At 40.3% G+C, this 22,385-nt stretch overlaps 1 protein-coding gene across 10 annotated transcripts in view; it reads left to right on the top strand.

Moving 5' to 3' along the window:
- The first annotated feature begins 446 nt into the window (after positions 1–446).
- STRADA (STE20 related adaptor alpha) overlaps positions 447–22,385 on the top strand; it is a 31,564-nt gene continuing 9,625 nt past the window's right edge. Inside the window, exons 1-5 of one of the 10 annotated variants that reach the window (XM_012747282.3) lie at positions 447–567; positions 9,727–9,782; positions 11,469–11,526; positions 15,232–15,260; positions 22,153–22,255. In XM_012747282.3, the coding sequence (XP_012602736.1) occupies positions 9,771–9,782; positions 11,469–11,526; positions 15,232–15,260; positions 22,153–22,255 (202 nt within the window). In that variant the 5' untranslated portion in view covers positions 447–567; positions 9,727–9,770. Of the gene's footprint in view, positions 568–5,380; positions 5,493–9,724; positions 11,527–15,231; positions 15,261–22,152; positions 22,256–22,385 lie in introns of those variants that run through there. The other 9 variants (XM_012747278.3, XM_012747280.3, XM_075994673.1 and 6 more) reach the window with 9 other exon arrangements.

Below are 22,385 nucleotides of genomic sequence, written 5' to 3'. Positions count from 1 at the left end.
GGGCAGAGAAGGGATAGGTTTCCTCTTTTATAATTTGTCGTCTGGTGCCCATGGGCCCAAAGTGAGGGGTGTTTGAGATGTCTTCAAAGAAAGGTGCAAGATGGGTTTTTCCACTGAAGTTCTTTCTAACACAAGAAAAAAAAAATACTCAGAGTAGCCAAGTCAGTAGCCAGAGGTGGTTTGCACGTTTTAGTCCTCTTGGACCCTTCAGTATTGAAATCTCCTACTCCCTCTCCTGCTGCGGAGGCGGAGGCTCTGGAGTGCCCCGTCCGCACCGGAGAGAACCTAGGTCTTAGGCTTCCACACTCCTGGAGAAACCGGCCCGCTCCAGACAGAAGGACCCGGAGCAGGCGCTTCCCGGGACAGCGCGGCCGCAGCAGAGAACGGCCGCCCTCGCGCGGCGGCCGAGGGCGGGGCGGGGCGGGGCGCTCCGGCGGGGCCCGGACCGCTCTACTGCGCATGGCACGTTGCGTCCCTCCCCCGGCAACCGGCCTGGCGGCGGCGCGGCCATAAAACTGAGGAGGCGGAGCTCTGACGGTCGGGACTGCTCGCTAACTCCAGGAACAGGTACCGGGCTGGCGGGGCCGCCTGGTGCGCTCCAGGGTCCAGTCCCTCCTCGTCCTGACGCCCATTCCATCTCCTCAGGGCCGGGCATTCGTCAAAGCGGCCATCCTGGGCTCACCCTCGTCCTCCACGGGCCGCCTTTCACCCGCGTCCTCATTCCCTCGATGAGGGGCCGCAGCCAGAGAGCAGAATAGGCTTGGGCCTGGCGGGCAGACGCTGGAGCGGAGTTGCCGGGCGGGAGAGGCGAGCCCCTGCTTTCCCAATCCCCTTTTCTCCCCGGACGGGACTTCCTGGTGGGGAACCTGGGGCCAGGTGTCATTTTGTCCTGCTTAAGCAAAGTGGCAGCAGAACCTAGTTTTTACTTCTTCCTGCTCCCCTATCCCCATTTCATCTTATCCCAGGCTGGACAGGCAGCCGGTCAAGCCCCCATAAGGACACAAGATCCACATGACTCCCGGACTAAGCCGAAACGGAGTTTCTAGTTGTCTTTTTGCAAAGTATGTTAAAGTGCCTGCAGCAGATTTGGGGCCGGAGATGGGGGTCGGCGGTAGGCAAGTGAGCAGGAGGGAAGGGGAGTGGTTAAGTAAAATTGTTAATGGTTCTCAGGAAATGGGAAACCGACCTCTCTGCCCAGCTTTCTGCTAATATCCTGACATACTTTAACTTGACTTCCCCCAAACAAGAAAAGCCGTTGGAATCGGTCCTGTTTTTACTGTAGTATCTGTTGAAGTAGAACCATGTTCCAATATTTATTTGTGGCATTAAAACAGTTCTTCATTGACTGATTCATACTTTCTAAAGACACTCAAGACTGTTTCTTGTCCCCTGAGAGTTGATGAAGACACCGAATTTGATTACCTGCGTCAGGCCAAGGAGCCCATTGATTCAGCCATTAGTTACAGTGCTACACTAATCAAATCTGCCCCCTACCCTTTAACCAGATTTCTTAGAGGTATTTTCGCTCAAATGAGGTGCTTACAATTGTGACCCCAGACATGGAGGAAGTTTAGAAAACCTGTGACAAAAATAGGGAGAAAGGAAAAAATTTTAAATCAGGGTAAATGAATTTCTGTACCATTTGACATGTTGGTCAGCAGCATTTGCCAATCAGTTGATATTTTCTATCTTTGTGCACCGAGTCTTGAGACTTCTTTGGCTTGTCTATCACTCTGGTTTCTAGAGCACAGACTTTGAAACAGATTTAATCAGTTCCCTATCACTTGCCTGTGTGACTTTTGGGCATTTAACCTCCCTGTACCCTAATTTCCGGATTTGTAAAACAAGGATGATAATACTTGTTAGTTGGTTTCCATGAAGCATTTAGCACAGTGCATGGCTCATAGTGAGTTTGACATAAATGTTTACTGCTTTTATTATTTTTTACTATTATTAATTTAACAGCTACCAGGGGGCACAGTTGCCCGTGGAAGCACAACACTGTACAAAATTCATTCCCTGTTCTCAAGGAATCTCTATTCCTAGTGGAAGAGATAAATTGGCAGTTAAGAGTGTGGTAGGTGTTAGGGGTGAGGGGGGTCAGGGAGGACTCCCCATAGCACAGGACATCTGAGGTGAGTACTGAGGGACAGGTCCAAGTTAGCCAGGTTGGAGACAGGAGGTGGTGCAGGAGGGGAAGCAGGATCTTTAAAGTGTTTCTTTGGGCTCTTCTTCCTAGCTGTCTTTCAAGGGCCATCCTATCCCTAAATATAAATCTATCCCAAGGCTTGCTTCTCAGCCTTCTGCTTTTCTCTCACTGTTTTCTTTAGTGAATTTCTGTCACTTTCTTTTTTTCTTTTTTTGCCCAGATGCAAGGGCTGAATTTTTCTGTCACTCTTAAGTGCTGATTCCCAAGGCCACCTTGCCATCTAACCTCTCTTAAGCATCAGTCCTATTCTTCTAACTGAACGCTATATATTTCCTATTGGAATATATAACTGTCTTCTCAGCCTCAGTATGATTTAAAAACTCAAACTCATCCTTCTACTCAAACTGCTTCCACTTCTGAGCCTTCCTATTTCCATCATGAGTACACACTACTCTTCCCTAGTTACTCAGGTACACAGAAAACCCAGAGTCATGAGAATTATCCACAGAGTAGACTGGCCTCCCAGATAAGGTAGTGAGTCTCTGGCATGGAAAGTTTTTAAGTAGAAACTAGATAACTATATATCTAGGAATTTGTAAAAGATATTCTTCCAAAGGGTAGAAGATGACCAGATGACTTCTGGTGTCCTTTCTAACTAAATGTGTTATAATTTCTTTATTCTTCCTTCTCCCCCATCCATTTCCTTTAACATTCCCAGTGCCACAGGCTTTTATCATCACAGATGTCATCTGCTGTCATTGTATTCTAACTGGCATTCCTTTCCCAGCGTTATTTTCACCTCTCCCCTCCCCATCCCTTGGCAGATGAATATTCCTTAGACTAAGACTTCTCTAACATTAGTTAAATATGATGGGCCACAGATCAGCAGCATTACCATCACTTGGGAGCTTGCCAGAACTATCAGGCCCTGCTCCAGACCTTCTGAATCAAAGTCTGCATTTTAACAAGATCCTCAAGTGATTTGCATGACAATAAAGTTTGAGAGACACTGCTTTAGACCACTGTTGTGTTCATCACCTTTCTGTTCAAAACTACAGTGGCCTCTGACTGCTTGCTGAATAAAATCTGTACTCTATCTAGCATGCATTTAAGGCCTATTCATTGTTCTTATATATATGTGGAGTTCTGTTTCTGTAATGCCCTCACATTAATTTCAGAGTATGCTCAAAGTGCTGAAATACTTTCTCTGCACATTTGGCCAGCCATTCAGTATTATGGAGTGCTTACTATATGACAGGCATTATTCTGGAAGCTGGGAGATACACCTGTGGATAAGACAAAGTATAGTAGTCCCCCCATAACCACAGGGGTTCCAAGGGGTTCCAAGATCCCCAGTGGATTCCTGAAACCCCAGAAAATACCACACTGTGATACTGCCACAGTTGATCTGATGATAAATCAAGTCAGCTACTAAGTGACTGATGGGTGGGTAGCATAGACAGCGTGGACATGCTGGACAAAGGGATGATTCATGTCCTAGGCAGAATGGAGCATGAGGGTACAAGTTTTCATCAGGCTACTCCAGAACAGCGCACATTTTAAAACTTAAAAGTTGTTAATTTCTGGGAATTTCCTTTTAATATTTTCAGATCTCAGTTGACCTGAACTAAAATCTCATAAAATGAAACCACAGATAAGACTACTATAAGCACTAAATAATAAGTAGCTAATACTATTTTAGTCTTGGAATTCGCATTTTCTTTAATTCCTACTTGACATTACAGGATTACCCCAGCTCATAGTAATCTCTCCCTTTGCTGATCTCCATAAGGAGTTGCCCATCACTCATTTCTACTTGTGTGTTTTCTTGTCTTGCCATTTATCTTATGTGTCCTGTTTCCACAACTAGTTTGTAAGCTCTTTACTTTCCAGGAATGTCTTACACCTTTTTGTATCCCTAAGACCAGGCTCCAGGGCTCTATCAGAGGAGCTACTGACACATTTGAAGATAATGAAAACTGTTGGTGGTTATCCTTTGAGTCCTGTCCCCAGCATACACCCTGGGTTTTTAAGATTAGCTGGAAGCCCCATACCTTTTTCCAGTCTAAATATGCAAACCTCTCCATAATAGTTACTATTTCTGTGAATGCTCTTAAAGTAAATAAATATCACATTAGCTTACCGTTGATACTTAGAGACAGTTTGTGAAAAGTGTGTGTATAGGATTTAGTCATTCTAGTCAAGACTAAAGCCTCATTCTCACTATTTAAGACTTCAATTATAGCCTTGAACAGCAGTAGATTCTTTTTAACCATTTAAGACTGCTTCTAAATAATAAAGCTATTTTTGTATCTGTCCACTAGTAATATTGCTTTGCTAATGTATATATGATGTTAAATATTCTTGATAAATGTGAATATGTCCTTCAAATGATATATCATCCATCTGCCCTTCTACTTTGAATTACATTTTAAGGAAATTTGAAGGCAGCATAATGATTTTAATGTCACACAAAGTTCATGATTTTTATATGATTCATTGTGAAACTAGAACAGTCTTTCAGAATTTACATAATGTTTATGTAAATATTTATGCCTAATCACTAGGTAGAGCTTCTGTAAACCATCTCAGATGAATATCTTTTTTATTAATTAATAAAATTTTATGAAAGAAAATATCTGCATGCAGTTATTAAAGTAATGCTATGGGGGCTAATACTGAAAAGCAGCAGTCTCTCAGCCCTACCTCTACCCATCCCTTGTCTGTTCCTCATTAATCATTTTTGGTTTTAGTTTTTAATGATGGACTTTTATAATTCTAAACAAGTTTAGACTTTCCACTCTAATAGGAGAGACAGAGAAACGACTAGGGAAGCTTATCTTTATCTTCCAAAGAGAGTAGAGGTAATGTTGAATCTCACACTGCCCTCTTTTTCCTCCTCCCAACTTTTCGTAGTTGAATCCCTCTATTTTTAGTTCTTCTATTGGTTATCTTTGTGATCTTAAATATTATACAAAAATTTCTATTTGTTATCCTATCAACCTTCAGCTTTACCTTTACCCTTTTGGGAAGATAGGGACATTAGTTCGCTTCCCCAGTCATACCTGTCTATTCTTCCATCTTCTGTGTTTATTTGTTTCATGTCTGACAAATTATTTTGCTTTTATGATTTATTGGTAGTTAATGTGAGTATAGTATAGATTCAAAATAATTTTTTTTCTCATAACCTGTTTTTTTTGTTTTTTTGTTTTTGGAGACAGAGTCTCGCTTTGTTGCCTAGGCTAGAGTGAGTGCCAAGGCGTTAGCCTAGCTCACAGCAACCTCAAACTCCTGGGCTCAAGTGATCCTACTGCCTCAGCCTCCCGAGTAGCTGGGACTACAGGTATGCGCCACCATGCCTGGCTAATTTTTTCTCTATATATTGGTTGGCCAATTAATTTCTTTCTATTTATAGTAGAGACAGGGTCTCACTCTTGCTCAGGCTGGTTTTGAACTCCTGACTTTGAGCAATCGGCCCGCCTCGGCCTCCCAGAGTGCTAGGATTACAGGCGTGAGCCACCGCGCCTGGCCTCTCAGAACCTTATATCTTATTTTATTTCTTCTAGCCATCGTTTGATATTTTTAAGAAGTTTGTTATCAACCAGATTCTTTTTCCATTGTAGGTGCCTTGTTTTTCTTTTCCATTTCTTAATATTTTTCTCCCTTCTATTTTTATATTATATTTCAGTTTAGATATTATATCCCTTTGCTTGATCCTCTCTGTGCCTCTTATGTTTTTTCTGATATTCTTCATCTGTCATTTTGCTTTGTGATGATTTTTCTCTTTATTGAATTTTTTACTTCTAATATTTATAATTTCCTGGAATTCTTTCTTTCTTATTGTTTCTATCATCTTTTTTGTTTTTATGGAAGTAGTATCTTTTGGAACCTCTGAAGATATTAAAGTGTTGTTTTTTTGAGTTCTTTTTCCTGAATCATCTCTGTTTTATCTGGAGCTGGTTTTTCTGTGAATTTTGTGAGTGTGCCTGTGTGTTTTAAATGCCATGATCTTTTTTCTGAGGTCTGATGATGCTTGATATTTACTTATATAAAATGATAAAGGAATAGAAAAGGTGACTGGGAGCTCTGTGAACATAACAGGGCCAATCAGCTGACAAGTGTGGATTTAGAACTCACGGGCGTGAGTGGACACAGTTACACAGGGGGCCAGTTTTCAACCCCACATTCTCCTTCCCTCACTCCTTGTTGCTACAGTTTGGGTTCAGAGCCCTTAGGATTGTCTGCTGGGCAGATTTGCCTTCTCTGCTACAATCTCCTTCATTCACATTCTAGCCTGCAGCTTTGTCCTCTCTTTCCTGGGGCAACCCTCTTCTTACTTTTCACCTCCTAGAAATTTACTGAAGCTTCTTCTAATGGCCTCTCATTCTGTCCTCTGATATAGGCTTATCATTTTTTATTCCTTTAATGATAATGGGACCTTGGGAAGAGAGGTGAGGTAAGTACTTGGTTCTCAGTCTAAACTCTTGAATCAAAAGCTTGAATATCTTCTATTTTTAAATCTCTGAAAAGGTTAATTTCAAGGTCTGTCTTAGAAATGTAATAATTATTAGCCAGGTGTGGTGGCACACACCTGTAGTCCCAGCTACTCTGGAGGATGAGGCAGGAGGATCACTTGAGCCCAGGAGTTCAAGGCTGTAGTGAGCTATGACCTTGGTCCCCAACCCCCAGGCCACAACCAGGTACTGTTAGGAACCAGGCCATACCACCACCTGAGCTCTGCACCCCCCACCCCTTGTCTGTGGAAAAATTATCTTCCATGAAACTTAGGAATAAAAAAATAAAGAACCTTAGGAACCAGGTACACAGCAGGAGGTGAGCAGTGGGCAAGCCAGCCAGGGAGGCTTCATCTGTATTTATAGTTGCTCCCCATTGCTGGCATCACTGCCTGAGCCCTGCCCCTCCACCCCCACCAGTGGAAAAACTGTCTTCCATGAAACCAGTCCCTGGTGCCAAAAAGGTCTGGGGAACGCTGAGCTATGATGATACCACTGCTCCCTAGCTTGGACAACAGAGTGAGACCCTGTCTCAAAAAAACAAACAAATAATAATAATAATAATAAACAAGAAAGAAAGGGAAAGGAAGAAAGAAAAAGAAATAATACAAGAATATTTCCCAGAATTGAAGGACCCAATTCTCCACACTATAAAGGCAGGCTGCTCTTCTTGAAAGCTCACCCTCTTTCTGACACCCTCTGAAAGAAATACACTCTTGCTCTCTTTCCCTGCAAAATACTCATTCCATGAATATTAGCAATTTACGGTATTTCTATACAGAACATACGGTTCCCCACAGAAGCTCCCATCTCTCTCCTATCCCTACTCCCTAAATAATTTTCAATTATAAATAAATAAATAAATAAAAAGGCAGACTAAGTACAACTGGCCTAGAAAGTAACTAGTCCAGATTGCAGCAGGAGGATGGAGGGCACCGTGAAGGCAGTCTCCAGGAGAACGTTGGAATGGAAGGTTTTGAGGGAATGGAAAAATATTAATATATGGATAAGACAAGCAGCAGAGATGTTAGATATTTGTAGAAAGCTAATAAGAGCTGTATGAGAAACCAAGCAAATGAACAAAATGTGAAGCAATTATTAACACTAGGAAAAAATGGAGTGTACGAGAAATGAGACACGGTCATCACCATTTGTCTCTGCTATGAACCATATTTGCATAGTCATAGTAATATAAGGACTATTGATTTAACCAAAAATTATGCCAGAGCTATGTTGGGAGAATGAGGACAGGACAGAGGGTGGAAGAAAATGATGTAGGAAAGCTTAGTCTTCATCTACTATATTAAAGTTAGTAGATAAAAGTCTAAAACAAAATCATAGCCATAGAAACATTGCTTTAAGAATAATGATTTTAGGCCGGGCGCTGTGGCTCACGCCTGTAATCCTAGCTCTTGGGAGGCCGAGGCGGGCGGATTGCTCGAGGTCAGGAGTTCAAAACCAGCCTGAGCAAGAGCGAGACCCCGTCTCTACTATAAATAGAAAGAAATTAATTGGCCAACTGATATATATATAATAAATTAGCCGGGCATGGTGGCGCATGCCTGTAGTCCCAGCTACTCGGGGGGCTGAGGCAGAAGGATCACTCAAGCCCAGGAGTTTGAGGTTGCTGTGAGCTAGGCTGACGCCACGGCACTCACTCTAGCCTGGACAACAAAGTGAGACTCTGTCTCAAAAAAAAAAAAAAAAAAAAGAATAATGATTTTAAAAGGAAGATAAACATCCAAAAGAATTGAAGGTAATTGCTTTCTAGGAAGGTGTCAGTGAGGGTTGGGTCAAGAGAAATTTAAAAATTAATTTAAAGAAAACCAAGGCTAGAATCAGTGGCTCACATCTGTAATCCTAGCACTCTGGGAGGCCAAGGAAAGAGGATCACTTGAGCTGAGGAGCTTGAGACTAGCCTGAACAAGAGCGAGATCCCTTCTCTATCAAAATATAGAAAAATTAGCAGGGCGTGGTGGTGCGCACCTGTAGTTTCAGCTACTCCGGAGGCTGAGGCAGGAAGATCTCTTGAGCCCAGGAGATTGAGGTTGCAGTGAGCTCTACCCAGGACAACAGAGTAAGACTCTGTCTCAGAAAAAGAGAGAGACAGAGGCCAGGCGCAGTGGCTCACGCCTGTAATCCTAGCACTCTGGGAAGCCAAGGTGGGCGGATTGCTCAAGGTCAGGAGTTTGAAACCAGCCTGAGCAAGAGCAAGACCCTGTCTCTACTATAAATAGAAAGAAATTAATTGGCCCCTAATATATAGAGAAAAAATTAGCCGAGCATGGTGGCGCATGCCTGTAGTCCCAGCTACTCAGGAGGCTGAGGCAGGATTGCTTGAGCCCAGGAGTTTGAGGTTGCTGTGAGCTAGGCTGACGCCAAGGCACTCACTCTAGCCTAGGCAACAAAGCGAGACACTGTCTCAAAAAAAAAAATAGGCCGGGCGCGGTGGCTCACGCCTGTAATCCTAGCACTCTGGGAGGCCGAGGCGGGCGGATTGCTCAAGGTCAGGAGTTCAAAACCAGCCTGAGCGAGACCCCATCTCTACCATAAAAATAGAAAGAAATTAATTGGCCAACTAATATATATATATATATATAAATCAGCCGGGCATGGTGGCTTGTGCCTGTAGTCCCAGCTACTCGGGAGGCTGAGGCAGGAGGATCGCTTGAGCCCAGGAGTTTGAGGTTGCTGTGAGCTAGGCTGACGCCATGGCACTCACTCTAGCCTAGGCAAGAAAGCGAGACTCTGTCTCAAAAAAAAAAAAAAGAGAGAGAGAGGAAAGAAAGAAAGGAAGGAAGGAAGGAGAGTGAGGGAGGGTGGGATAAAACAAAACCATATAATAATAAACTTCTTTTATAGAAATTACAGAATTTCAGAATGTAGTAGGCCAAAGTACATCCAAGTTTATCATCACTGAAAATTTCTCTAAGCAAACCTTTAATAATTGGTACATCTAGTACAGTGCTTTGAATGGTAGACCTATAGTAAGTTTTTGTTAATAGAAGGTATTTCTGTAAACAGAGATTTTGGTAACTCAGCCTTTTTCTATTTTTCTTTTAGGTTTAAGTTTTTGAAATTGAAGTAGGCCTACACACTAAGAACTCATGTCTTTTCTTGTAAGTAAACCAGAGCGAATTAGGGTGAGTGTGTTTTTCTATTCTTCTGGATTTACTATTTTTGTTTTCTGAAAACTAATGTGCTTTGGCGTATATTGTGGGTAGTTTTTTTTGATGCTCAGAAGCACATAGAAGTGAGAGATGTAGGAAGTAAGGCAGGTATTGCAGCCTGCACTCCTGAGAAAAGAGTCTGCAGGCAGAAGCTGACCAGAGACGCATAATTTACTACCAGTTTGTCTGATAGAGAAGAAACAAGACGATGGTTTGTTTTATATCAGTTGTACAACACTAAATGAGTTGGTTGCCCTTTTCAGTGTAGATATGTAACTGTTAATGATCTCCCAATGGGTTTATGTGTTTTTAAAATCAGTATCAAGTTGTAATTACTGGGATACTGTTTTCTAGCTATAATCATTTGTTTCAATTGAAGACGTTTTGAACATGAAAGACTTATTACACCCTAAAACTTCATCAGCTAAAATAACCTCAAGAACTAAATCTAGCTAAATACTAGATTTAGCCTCTTTATAAGCTCCCATGATTTCACAAAAGAGAATCTTATTTTGTTTATTATCAAATATTCAGTTTCTAAGTACAGTAGTAATTATTTAAAAATTTTATAGCTGTGTAAGTGCTATGAGACATTATGAGTATACCACTTTCTTTAAATATTATATTAAAGCATAAATTATAATTTTTTATATTAAGTTATTTAGGGTATTATTTCTTTTTTAATTCAGAAAAAATTGTTATAGGGAAGGACAGAAAATGATGCTATAGTTCTAATTCATAATCTGTATTATGCAACTTATTTCTGAATGTAATTTAATCTTTTTTCTTATGTTTATGCATATAAGAATAATTTACTAATATTTTGAAAAGAATAAACTTCACTGTTAATTAAGAGGATAAAGGAAATCTCTCCTTAGCCTGAACTCTGCCCAGTGGAAAGAATGCCCCCAAGCCAAACTTTAACACCAGCCCTTAAGTGAAATACAATCTTGATTCCATTGCTTTTAAATATGAGCTTCTTTTCTGTTTCAACATAGTCTAATTCAGGTGAAATGAAACCACTAATCAGTATGATGGAAATCTAATACTCATTTGAAATAGGCCAGTAAAGTGAACCATAGATTGGTCCTGTTAGTTTGATCCTTGTGAACTTGGCAGAAAATGTAAGCGAAGATGTCTTTAGAACCCCTAGTTGATAAAAGAATATGCAGCTTGCTATGTTTCCTTTTACAGATTAATAGAGTCTAGTGAAAAACTACTGTTTCATTCATATTTTCTGTGTTGTGAATTCCAATAATTGTTTTCAAATTGGCATTAAAGATACAAGGCATCTGTAATAGATAGCTATGGAATAGGTATGATGGAACCAAAAGGTAGTTTTATATATAGGGAAGACAAAACAGTCATTGTTATTAGGATCATTACTGCATATTTTTTTGTATGTCAGATTGAAGAATTATTCGTCAAATTAGGCAAAGAGGAGTAGAAAAAGGAATTAATCTATTGTTTTTAATTGATTTCAAGATTCTTTTCAAAACTTTTCCATAGAAATGTATCCTAACTATGCTGCATGATTCTGTTTTTGTAGTTGTATTTTTGTCTGTCTAAAGGCTGATAGCTAATTTGTTGTGGCTTAGAAGAAATACTAATTCTCTTTGGGGTTTTCCTCTTTAGCGGTGGGTCTCGGAAAAGTTCATTGTTGAGGGCTTAAGAGATTTGGAACTATTTGGAGGTAAGTACAGTATGGCAATTAGCCGTCACTTCAGGATAAACATCACTACTTTTTTGTTGACTAAATCCATTTATAGAAATTAGCCTTTCTGAGGGCAAATGTAAACTACACTTGTTGGATTTCTTTGATTCCTTTTTTTTTTAAGTGTTTGCAATTTTTATTCCAATTACATACAAATAAAATCAGGGGCTTGATTCCTTTTTTAATTCATGGTTTCCCAAAGGTTTGAGGACTAATCCAGCCTTGTCCTTGACCTGCCTTGATTGTTAGAAAGCCAGCATTTACTTAAAGGCACGTATGTTACTTTTGTCCAGTTGAAATACATTTTTTTTTTTGAAACAGAGTCTCACTGTATTGCCCAGGCTAGAGTGCTAGGATTACAGGTGTGAGCCACTGCCTGGCCTGAAATACGTATTTTTAAGGGAAAAAATCTAAGTGTGTAAAGTCTCTGCCCTTGAAGATTTTAAAAATAAAATAATAGGACAAAGGTAGCAATGATATAAATTTCTGGTTTTACTGATTAATCAGTTGACACATTATTTTCATGGTTGTAATTATGAGACTTAAAAGAACAAAGGAAAAAAATCAGGGCAAAAATATTAACTACTATTGAAAAATCTAAATGTTGATTTCAGAAGTAAACTTTGAAGTTTAATAGGCTCAAGCATGCAGTCCAGATCCTGTTAGAAAAAGAAAAAATAGCCGGGCGCGGTGGCTCACGCCTGTAATCCTAGCACTCTGGGAGGCCGAGGTGGGCAGATTGCTTGAGGTCAGGAGTTTGAAACCAGCCTGAGCAAGAGCGAGACCCCATCTTTACTATAAATAGAAAGAAATTAATTGGCCAACTAATATATATATAGAAAAAATTAGCCGGGCATGGTGGTGCATGCCTGTAGTCCCAGCTGCTGGGGAGGCTGAGACAGGATTGGATTGCTTGAGCCCAAGAGTTTGAGGTTGCTGTGAGCTAGGTTGACACCACGGCACTCATTCTAGCCTGGGCAACAAAGCGAGACTCTGTCTCAAAAAAAAAACCACAAAAAAACAGAAAAAATAGGTGTAAGCATTCCTGTTTGGCCATTTTCAAAGTGAGCCTTTTTGGGAACTCTCATCTTAATTTAGGGCCAAAAAAAGTTCTTTTCAAAAAAGATAATAGTAGTAGAGTCCCATTCTTTGTGTTTGAATACCAAGATACTCTTTTAGGATTCTGTAGCTAAAGAAATAGGTTATCTGGCAAACAAAATTAAAAAAAGAAAATCCCATTCAAAAGCAAACAAAATTAAAAAAAATAAAACGAACAGGTTGTCAGATTGAGTGCATTGGTTGACTGATATAAAATACTCCCAAATAGGTTTAAGGGATTGAAAACTCAAACTTGTTAGTTGCTAGATGGTATTTATTAATTCATTTTCACTAATGCATCTGAAAGAGTAATAGTATTTGTGAACTTTATCAAAGTGTTATATTTTAGACAAATGGGAGTTTTTTTTTTTTGTTTTTTTTTTTGAGACAGAGTCTCACTTTGTTGTCCAGGCTAGAGTGAGTGCCGTGGCGTCAGCCTAGCTCACAGCAACCTCAAACTCCTGGGCTTGAGTGATCCTTCTGCCTCAGCCTCCCGAGTAGCTGGGACTACAGGCATGCGCCACCATGCCCGGCTAATTTTTTTTTTATATATATATATCAGTTGGCCATTTAATTTCTTTCTATTTATAGTAGAGACGGGGTCTCGCTCTTGCTCAGGCTGGTTTTGAACTCCTGACCTTGAGCAATCCGCCCGCCTCGGCCTCCCAAGAGCTAGGATTACAGGCGTGAGCCACAGCGCCCGGCCGACAAATGGGAGTTTTAAAAAATGATGAGTTCTTTTTGTTTTAGTTACAGAGAATAAAAATTAGTCAGTAAAGGAAAGGCTAATGGAACAAAAATACTATATTCTGGTCCTATTTTCATTTTCTTACCATCATTAATGGGAATAAAATGGCTAAAATTAAACATTGAGCCAGGCGTGGTAGTGCACACCTATAGTCCCAGCTACTTGGGAGGCTGAGGTTGGGGGATCACTTGAGTCCAGGAGTTTAAGTCCAGCTCGGGCAACATGGTGAGACCTCATGTCTTAAAAAAAAAATGAATATTGTCATTAATGGAAATTTGGTAGTCCAGTTACAAATATTCCAAATATTTGGGAATTGAATTAATGGGTTTTGTTTTCAGTGTCTTGAGCATAGGATCTCTGTCTTTGATGATGCCATAGTCTCTGATCTGAGGAGGGTGAAGAGGTTGTTTTGTGTATCATTGAAGCTTGATGAAGTCTATATTACTAAGTTTTATACAACTTAGAATTTGCCTTCTACTCTGGAAGATGAAATTTCTTTTAATCCATTCACTTGACTTCTTACCTTTGATAGAGTATGTTAAGCAACTGCTCCTGCCATTGTGTACCAGAAAACTGATGTCTAAGGGGAAAAAAATTGCTATTTTGATAAGTTGAGGCTAATTTACTCTGAAGATAATCTCCTATAATATATCTTATGAAAAAGAATTTTTCTTGGTGACTAGACTTACTCTTATGACTTTGCATAGTTTAAGATATATAGAACTGTTATAGCTTAAGATAATTAAAAATGTGTAATCACCCTAATATTTTACAGTTAAAAATCTTCAGTTTGATGATTTTTATCACTTTTATGGAATGGCAAAAATCAAAGACATATGCAGAATTTGTCTGATTTAAGAGCAGAAAGTTATTTCAGTTGTCCTTTGCTTTGTTCATTTTCACTAGGTGTAACAGAGTGCCAAAATGCTTTTGCTTTGTTTGTATTCAGAATAGAATATATCTGACTTTGGAGAATCAGATTGGGTAATGGTCCCTCATATATGTGTTGCTGTATTAAAAACTTTTATTGCCCTTTAAAAAAAAAAATCTGTTTTCTAGTCCCTGAAGTCACTGTGAAATGGCCAACCACTTCTATTACTTTATAATGAATTTTTTGTTTACAAAGTATAAGACTCTGAAACCAGCCTATTCAATAATATTGTGTGCTGATTAAAAGTAAATGTAAATGACCAGAATTGTAACAATTGAGTTATACTCAGTAAAGAACACCTGTAGAGTGGTAGCCTTGCCAAGTTTTGAAGAGCCACAGATTCATGTTTAAAGCTCCTACCTCTGCAGTATTTTTACTGTGAATCTCTATGTGTGTGTGTTTATGTGTAACCCTGCAGGCACTTTTGCTGCAGTGACTCTTTTTTTTTTATTTTTTTTTTTTTGAGACAGAGTCTCGCTTTGTTGCCCAGGCTAGAGTGAGTGCCATGGCGTCAGCCTAGCTCACAGCAACCTCAAACTCCTGGGCTCAAGCAATCCTCCTGCCTCAGCCTCCCAAGTAGCTGGGACTACAGGCATTCGCCACCATGCCCGGCTAATTTTTTGTATATATTAGTTGGCCAATTAATTTCTTTCTATTTATAGTAGAGATGGGGTCTCGCTCTTGCTCAGGCTGGTTTCGAACTCCTGACCTTGAGCAATCCGCCCGCCTCGGCCTCCCAGAGAGCTAGGATTACAGGCGTGAGCCACCGCGCCCGGCCTTGCTGCAGTGACTCTTAAGTGGTTTCTATTAATAAATGTAGGCCTAAGTGCAATAATTGCTATTCTAAATGTGGGTGTGTCTTCTGCTAAAAAAAACAAAATGCCAACAATCAATTTCTCTACTCCAGAACAGCCTCCGGGTGACACTCGGAGAAAAGTAAGTGATTTCCTAGGCTCTAGCACTATGGCTGTTGCATGGAGATGACTTCTTGTGGAAGTTTGTGTGTTTTGTTGGCTTATCATTTTATGTTTCTGCTCATCTGTCATTGAGCTTTATTTGTAGTATAATTCTTTTGCCTGTGGAGATTCAGGTTTCACCCTGGAAAGATTTTGATGTGGTTTGAAAACTGAAAAAAGTCTCGGATACTTTTTGTCTCTTCTAGGGATTAAGGTCTCTTCCCCTTCCCAACCCTACCAATCACCTACCACCCCCTTCCACACAAAAACCACCTGAAACAATCTGAAATGTGGTTATCTTTTAGTGGCTGGTGGAATTAAATTTTCCATCCTTAGTCTATTAACAATAGATTTCAGTTCACAGAAATAATATAGATCTCTGTTTAGATAATAAAGCTACATCTCAAATCTCCTACCTTAAATATAAAACAAAAATTAAAAAGTATAAAACAGAACATTTACTTTTTTCATTGGTGAAAGCTATGAGATTCTCTTCTAGTTTATTTTACCTAAATAAATAGCACCAGATGTGCACAATATACCAAGCTATTTTGTAAAATATGAATCAGTGTCTTATAAAGAGAGAGGATAAGAACCTTCTCTGTGTAGACTTATGACACTATTTGTGTTACGGACATTTGCACATTTGCAGGCAGCCCCAAGGCTGAGTGAAGGACGAACATGTTGACTAGGCATTTCTTTGAGTAAAGCTTTGACTATGCCTATGTAGTCAGCTAATCAGGAGCACTTCTCTATCAGATCCAAATATTTTCCAATCAGGAGACCAAAAAAATTTCCTATAGGATCAGTCAGGTACTTTTCCTGGATATAATGCCAATTATATTTTCATAGCTGCCAATGTTATATCAAAAGTTATCCTTGGGCGACTTCTGGGGCCCCCTCTCTTGGGGCCCCAGGACCTCGTCCACAAATTAATAAAAAAAAATAAAAAAAAAAAAAAGAAAAAGAAAAAAAAAAAAAAAAAAAAGTTATCCTGTGTGAAACCTGTGGGAAGTTGAATGTATTTGTTTGGTAGCATTTCATAAATATTGTCTTGGTATGCTTTGTTGTATTTTTTTCTAAACTCCTTAAAGTTATTTTATGGTCATTTTTGGATATCAGTAGCTTATGTATTTTTCAAATGCTTCAAAATGAATAAAATGCTTTTCATTGTGGGGAAAACTAAGAAAAGACTTTGATAGAATTAGTTCCTTTCTCTGAGCAATTTGTGATTATACATTACACTAATTAAACTATGTCATGCTGTGTTTAAAGAGAATGGGCTAAATATTTTTATTTTCATCTGAACTTTGACCTTTTCTAAATCTGAAGCAATATAATGAACTAACTTGTTTTTCTGGTGACAATATCAGACCAGGCCTCTTCCTTTCAAAATATTGCCTTTGTTTCCTGATTTATTTGTTTTTCTAAATAAAATTGGACTCTCTGTGAGTTTAGACTTGTAGAATATCCACAGAGTAGAAAGCTTCCATTTTAGGATCATTTCCAGTGAGTTGGGGACAGACTAGTTGCTATCACTGGACCAGTTCATGTCATTCAATTCCAGATTGCCCATGAACTCATATTCCCAATTACCTAAAGAATTTTATTTTCTAAAACTAACACTTTTGAGTTAGTTTTAGTAGTTTTCTGTACTACTAGATAATAGATTTATATTTCAGGTTACTGACTAAGAACGTAAGTAGTTTAATGAATCACTCCCTACCAAGGCTCAACAAGAATGTATCTTGGTGTATGGCCTAGTAGACAGTATGTCATCCATGCCTCCTGACAGGGAAGAGGGACATAGGTAATCAAAAAAGTATCTATCTGTAACTTTTCCAAAAAGAGTTTTTTAAAGTATAAATCGTAAATATTTTAATTTCAAGACTCAGCTGGCCTTCATAGTGTCCTTTTCAAATTATAGAAATTTTAAGGAGTTTGCTTGGAGATCAGAGGAGAGAAGACCTTCAGATACAAAGTAGTTGCTTCTCAGTGAGGCCATATTGTTACCTGCTAAAAAATGCAGTACTTTCTCACATACAGGTATCAGATTCTGATCTACAGAGCACCCTGGCAATAGGGGAATCTAGTGAATGTGTTGTGTGAGGCTGGCATTGCCATCGTAGGTCATTATGTTGAGCCTGTCTCCAAAGGAACTGGCTAGTACATTTACCCTATTCTCCTCTTCAGCCCATAGGAATGAAAAGGTCATGGACAGAAAACCTCCTCAGTTTGAAGTTTGCTTAAGTGATTTTTATTTTTTAAATGTTTGCCAACATTGTTCTAGTCTTTGGGGAATACACCAATGAACATGACAGCCAAGATCCCTGCCCTCACAGCACTCGCATTCTAGTGGAAGAGACAGACAATAGATCAATAAACTGCAGTGATAACTCTGTGAAGAAAGTAAAGCAAGGCGCTGTAATAAAGTGACTAGGAACCTACTTTACTTTCGCTGGAAATCTTTTCTGAAGAAATGACATTTCAGCTGAGACCTCAGGATGAGGAGGTAGTGTTGAGAAAATGGCAGGGGCAGGGGAAGGGAGGAGGGGCAGGAGAAGGGTTCCAAACAGAGGGATAGTTAGTGAAGGTTTCCTAAGACTAGAGCATGTTTGTGTGGGGAGAGGGATGTGGGATGAGATCCTAGAGGCAGAGGAGGTAGTCTGAGTCTGAAAACAACCTGCTGAGTTTTCTGTTAACTGGTAACATTGATTTTATTGAGGAATAGATTAATACTTGAGAAAATAGGATCTGCAGAGCAAGAATACTGCAGGGGGTTAGAGGTGCAAGGGTGAGAAGATGGAATGCTTCAAGACTAAACTAGCATTGTAAATTCTAAACAAATGGGAGTTACCTTTTCAGAGCTCTTGATTTAGGCTTTTTGCTCAAATTGCTGCTCCATTTTTGTCTCTTTTTTGTGTATTTCTCTCACCAGTATGAAGTACCTGGCATGTAGTAACTAGTATCTTAAGGTTGTTCTGAACATAAGATAGTTTCAGAAAACTACAGTGGCAATTAAATGATCCCAGAATTTGTTTTCAGAGCATTTAAAAACACAAATAAATATAAAAGCTCAAATCAAATCAACCTTAACTGTTGATCTAATTCCACTTAGGAGCCTCTCTTTGCTTCATTTTCTCTGTTCCATTTTATTTGTTGAACAGGAGAGTCACCAAAAGGTAGACAGCAATACAGAGAGAAGAATAGAATTCACATATATTAAATATTTCAGTTTTTATAGAGTTTTTTCGAGACAGGGCCTCACTCTATTGCCCAGGCTAGAGTGCGGCACAACTGCAGCCTGGAACTCCTGGGCTCAAGTGATCCTCCTGCCTCAGCCTCCTGAGTAGCTGGGACTTATAGGCTCATGCCATCACGCCCAGCTAATTATTTCTCTTCTTTTTTTTTTTGAGTTAGAGTCTCACTCTGTTGCCCGGGCTAGAGTGCCATGGCATCAGCCTAGCTCACAGCAACCTCAAACTCCTGGGCTCAAGCAATCCTTCTGTCTCAGCCTCCCAAGTAGCTGGGACTACAGGCATGTGCCACCGTGGCCAGCTGATTTTTTGTATATATATATTTTTTAGTTGGCCAATTAATTTCTTTCTATTTTTAGTAGAGATGGGGTCTTGGTCTTGCTCAGGCTGGTTTTGAACTCCTGACCTTGAACGCTCCTCCCGCCTCGGCCTCCCAGAGTGCTAGGATTATAGGTGTGAGCCACCACGCCTGGCCTATTTCTATTTTTTATAGAGATGAATTCTCTCTCTGTTGCTCAGGCTGGTCTTAAGCTCCTGGCTTCAAGCAATCCTCCCACCTTGGCCTCTCAAAGTGCTAAGATTACAGATATGAGCTACCACACAGCCTAATATTTATTATACACCAAGTAGAGCTAAGCTCTTAACATATTTTATCTCATCTCATGGTCACAACAACCCTATAGGATGGGAATTTTTCCCCTGCTGAGATAATGGAGATCCCAAGAGGTCAGAGTGACTTGCCCAAGGTCACAGAGCCATTGATAGACCTGTGTTCAAATTCTGCCTCTGTCTGACCCTAAGCCTATGCTCTTTGCATTATGACATATGTTTTACTTAAAATAGCATTTCCTAAATTATCTTTCCCAAAATTTAACAGAAGGTTCTCTAGACAGGTATCTTTGGGAAATCCTAGGTTAAACAAAGTAAATGTCCTTACTAGAGAATTTCTCAACACCTTTAGTATGGGAGTATGACTGGTGATTCTCCATGTAAGAGTATGTTGCATTTCCTAACTTAATTCATCATGGAAACTTTTTTTATGCATCAGCTGCCAGGATCAGTGTTCCGCGGGGCCTGCTTTGGAGAAATCCTGCACTGAAACACCTCAGTAGAAAAATGGGCAAGAGGCCGGGCGCGGTGGCTCACGCCTGTAATCCTAGCACTCTGGGAGGCCGAGGCGGGCGGATTGCTCGAGGTTGGGAGTTCGAAACCATCCTGAGCAAGACCCCGTCTCTACTAAAAATAGAGGGAAATTAATTGACCAACTAAAAATATATATACAAAAAAATTGGCTGGACATGGTGGTGCATGCCTGTGGTCCCAGCTACTTGGGAGGCTGAGGCAGGAGGATCGCTTGAGCCCAGGAGTTTGAGGTTGCTGTGAGCTGGGCTGACGCCACGGCACTCACTCTAGCCAGGGCAACAAAAGTGAGACTCTGTCTCAAAAAAAAAAAAAAGAAAAATGGGCAAGAGACAGAAAGAGGCATTTTTACCTCAGGAAGACTCACATGTCCAATAAGTATATAAAAAGTTGCTCATCTTCATTAGTAATCAGGGAAATGTAAATCAAACCCACAATGAGATTGGCAAAAATTAAGAAATCTGAAAATACCAAGTGTTGGGGGAAAGTGGGATCAACAAGAACACACATACATTGCTGGTGGGAGTGTAAATTGGTATAACCATTTGGGACAAAAATTTGGCATTGTCTCATACAGTTGATTGTTCAAATAGTATGTGCCCTAGCGATTCCATCGATTCCTAGGTATGAGCTTTAGTCTGGAGAGAGATTCAAACGTGTTTACAATAGCACAGTTCATAATAGAACTGAAGACCAACCCAAAAGGCCCATTAACATTGGAATGTTGGATAAATTGTGGTATATTCATGAGATATTATACAACAGTGAAACGGTGAACTATAGCTAAGTAGAACAATATGGCTGAGTCACAGAAATATAACAGTTGATTAAAACTGGAAATGGAATTTGATTGTTAGCAAGGCTTGATTTTTTATTTGACTAGTTTCCTCTTCATGTCACTATAAGCAGTGAGAGAGTGCCCCATTTGGTTTCTTTCCCCATCCACAGCTGTTTTGAAACTAGATACACTTGAAACACCTGATTTCATTGGCTTGAGCCTGGGTCCTGACATCTGTGCTGTGTATTCATGTTTTGATTTTTGGCAAGTTACTTAATCTCCTTGGCCCTCATTTTTGTTATTGAAAAACGGAGATGATGTCTGCCCCATCTACTCCACTGAGCTGTGAAGATCGAGTGCCATGTGGAAGTGCTCTGGAAAGCGTATTATGGTCAAATAACAGGCAGAAAGCACCGTCATCTTCATGGTTTCCTCTGCACAGCTACTTCCCTGATAGTTGCTCTTGTAGCACATTGTTAGAACATTCTCAGCTCGCTCTTCTGGCTAGTGCTAAGCCAAGAGCCTTCGTATGTTCACAAAGATCTTTTTCTTTCTTTTTCTTTCACAAAGATCTTTTTCTGACTAGAGGTCAGGCTTATGAATACAGAATGTGAAATATGAGCTGTCCTAAGGCTTCTCCATTTCAGTTAGACACACATCTGAAGAAAGAAAATCTGAAAAAATGAAAAATACAGTCCCTAAATCATATAAATAAATTTAGGTCTAGAAGAAGGAAGAGCTATTGGTCTGCCATGTGTTTTGCTTTCACCACTCAGACATTGCTGGATATCTTCCTCCGGGACCTCAAAGGCTGGAGTATGACACCGTAAATGGCTGGGCTCCAGCTTCATGTGCAGCAGGAGTGGGCAGGAATGAGGGAGCAGGCTGCTGCTGCCGCCTGGATGATGCCTGCCACCTGACTGACATCTAAGTCTCAACTCCGGGCATCAGTTGTTCTCTCACTTGGAAATGCCAGGCAATGACTGGCCTGGACTCTTGGTTTGCTAAGGAGGGGTCTACTGCTGGCCACATTTTCCCTAGAGCAAGATTCAGTGTTCGGCCTTTTGGGATCTTGCAGTTAGGACCTTAAAAATAGCAGCCTAATACGATAGGAAATTCAGGAGAACCCCCACGTCTCCATCCCCTTCTCTCTCTTTCTCTCTCTCTCTCTCTTTTTTTTTTTTTTTTCGAGACAAAGTCTCAGTCTGTCACCCAGGCTAGAGTGCAGTGGCATCATCGTAGCTCACTGCAACCTCAAGCTCCTGTGCTCAAGCCTCCCCAGTAGCTGGGACTATAGGTGCACACCACCATGCCCAGTTAATCTTGCCTTCTCTTTTCTAAACATGCCCTTCCTTTTCCAGACATCTTTTCCCCGAGTAATAAATTTATAGTTTTCTGTACATGAACCAATCTGTTGGAAAGGACAAGCAGATTAACAGTGGACTGGAATGGGTCCTTGTCCCCCATTTGTAGATAGTCCTAACACTTACTTGCTTTGATATTAGCGATGATTACTACATTGAATATGTGATGTTTTATTTCTCTTTGAATAGTGCTGGCACTGTTTCTTTGCCACATAGTTAGGATTTGTATGTGTGTTTGGTTACCAGTCTCCTCGTTGGTCTGAATTACCACCTCCGCTCCGCTCCCATCCCACCCCCAGTTTTCTCTATTAACCCATTTTTCTTTTTCTTTAGACCAATGAGGCGAGCTCAGAGTCGATAGCATCCTTCTCTAAACAAGAGATCATGAGTAGCTTTCTGCCAGAGGGAGGGTGTTATGAGCTACTCACCATTATAGGTAATGTCCATGGACTGTCATTGCTCTCGGGGACTGCTGCAGCTTCGTCAGCATCCCCAGATGAATGTACACCAGACGCTGTCAGCTAGTTAAGGGGATTCATGGTGGCAAAACTGGCTTTTGTGGGTCT

This window comes from Microcebus murinus, chromosome 18 (genome assembly GCF_040939455.1).
Source record: "Microcebus murinus isolate Inina chromosome 18, M.murinus_Inina_mat1.0, whole genome shotgun sequence".
NCBI classification, from domain to species: domain Eukaryota; kingdom Metazoa; phylum Chordata; class Mammalia; order Primates; family Cheirogaleidae; genus Microcebus; species Microcebus murinus.
This window is presented reverse-complemented; position numbering and strand designations above follow the sequence as displayed.